This window comes from Loa loa (assembly GCF_000183805.2).
Source record: "Loa loa unplaced genomic scaffold supercont3.3202, whole genome shotgun sequence".
In the NCBI taxonomy this organism is placed as follows: domain Eukaryota; kingdom Metazoa; phylum Nematoda; class Chromadorea; order Rhabditida; family Onchocercidae; genus Loa; species Loa loa.
The window spans coordinates 1-1,084 of NW_018111380.1; the positions used below are offsets into that span (position 1 = coordinate 1).

The following is a 1,084-nucleotide window of genomic DNA, read 5'->3' on the forward strand; positions in this document are numbered from 1 at the left end:
TTTATACTTATATTTATATTTACGTCTATATTTATATTCATGTTTATATTCATATTTATATTTATATTTATATGAAATTAATCAGTTGTCTCTAGAATGATAATAATTAAAATAAATTTGAATAGTTTACTTAAGTCATATAAATTTGATACTAATAATGAAATTTTATTTTATTTCTGCTAACCTTATTTTTTGCCGATTCATACAACGCTCATAAAGTGTTTTCTTATCAGCATTAAAATAAATGACAAGATCGGGTGATTGAACCTAAGAAATTGAATAGTATAATGAATTGTTTTAAATTTAAATTCAATTTTGAAAAGGTGCAATTTTTATTTTACTTTTTCTCTTATCAGCATTAAAAACAAATGATAAGATCGGGTGATTGAACATAATAAATTGAGCAGTGTATTGAATTGTTTGTAAATTTAAATCTAATTTAAAAAAAAAAAAATACGATTTTTATTTTGTTTTTTTTCCCTTTTGAATATTAAAAATTGTTAAATAATTATTTAATTTAATTTATTAAATGCATAAATTAACTAACTTCATGCTCGAATTGTTCACCTTGAATAATTTCACGTGGATAACCATCAATTAAAAAACCTCGACTACCATTTATTGTTGCTCGTGACATAGCTTCCTTTAGTAAATCTAATACAATTCTCTGAAATTATTTAATTGCTTTTAAGTATTAATTAAAAATAAAAATTAAAATAAGAATTGAAATATACGATAAGAGTAATGTTAAAAAATATGAATTGATTAGAGCTATTAATATGAAATTTATCATTAATTTTACAAATTTACTTTTAATATTTTCAAATTATTTTTAATATTAAAATAAATAAAATAATATCAATTGATAAATTCCATATTGATAATTATCAATTTATACTTTTTAATACTACAATTATCATATTTTTTTTGTTATCATTATTGTTAGATTATTTATTATTTGTAATTTTCATTCCTTATTTCATACTGAGAGAGAAAAAGGAAGAAATCTTTCAGAGAAAGAGAGAGAGAGAGAGAGAGAGAGAGAAGGGAGAGAAGAAGAAGGTAGAAGAGAAAATGTAGACAA

At 20.7% G+C, this 1,084-nt stretch overlaps 1 protein-coding gene across 1 annotated transcript; it reads right to left on the minus strand.

Moving 5' to 3' along the window:
• Positions 1-184: 184 nt before the first annotated feature.
• Positions 185-637, minus strand: LOAG_15923 (hypothetical protein; the record flags this gene model as incomplete). The annotated part of the gene is made up of 2 exons (XM_003151412.1): positions 185-267; positions 548-637. Coding segments are annotated over 2 exons (171 nt in total), but the record flags the coding sequence as incomplete, so codon positions are not given.
• Positions 638-1,084: the final 447 nt, after the last annotated feature.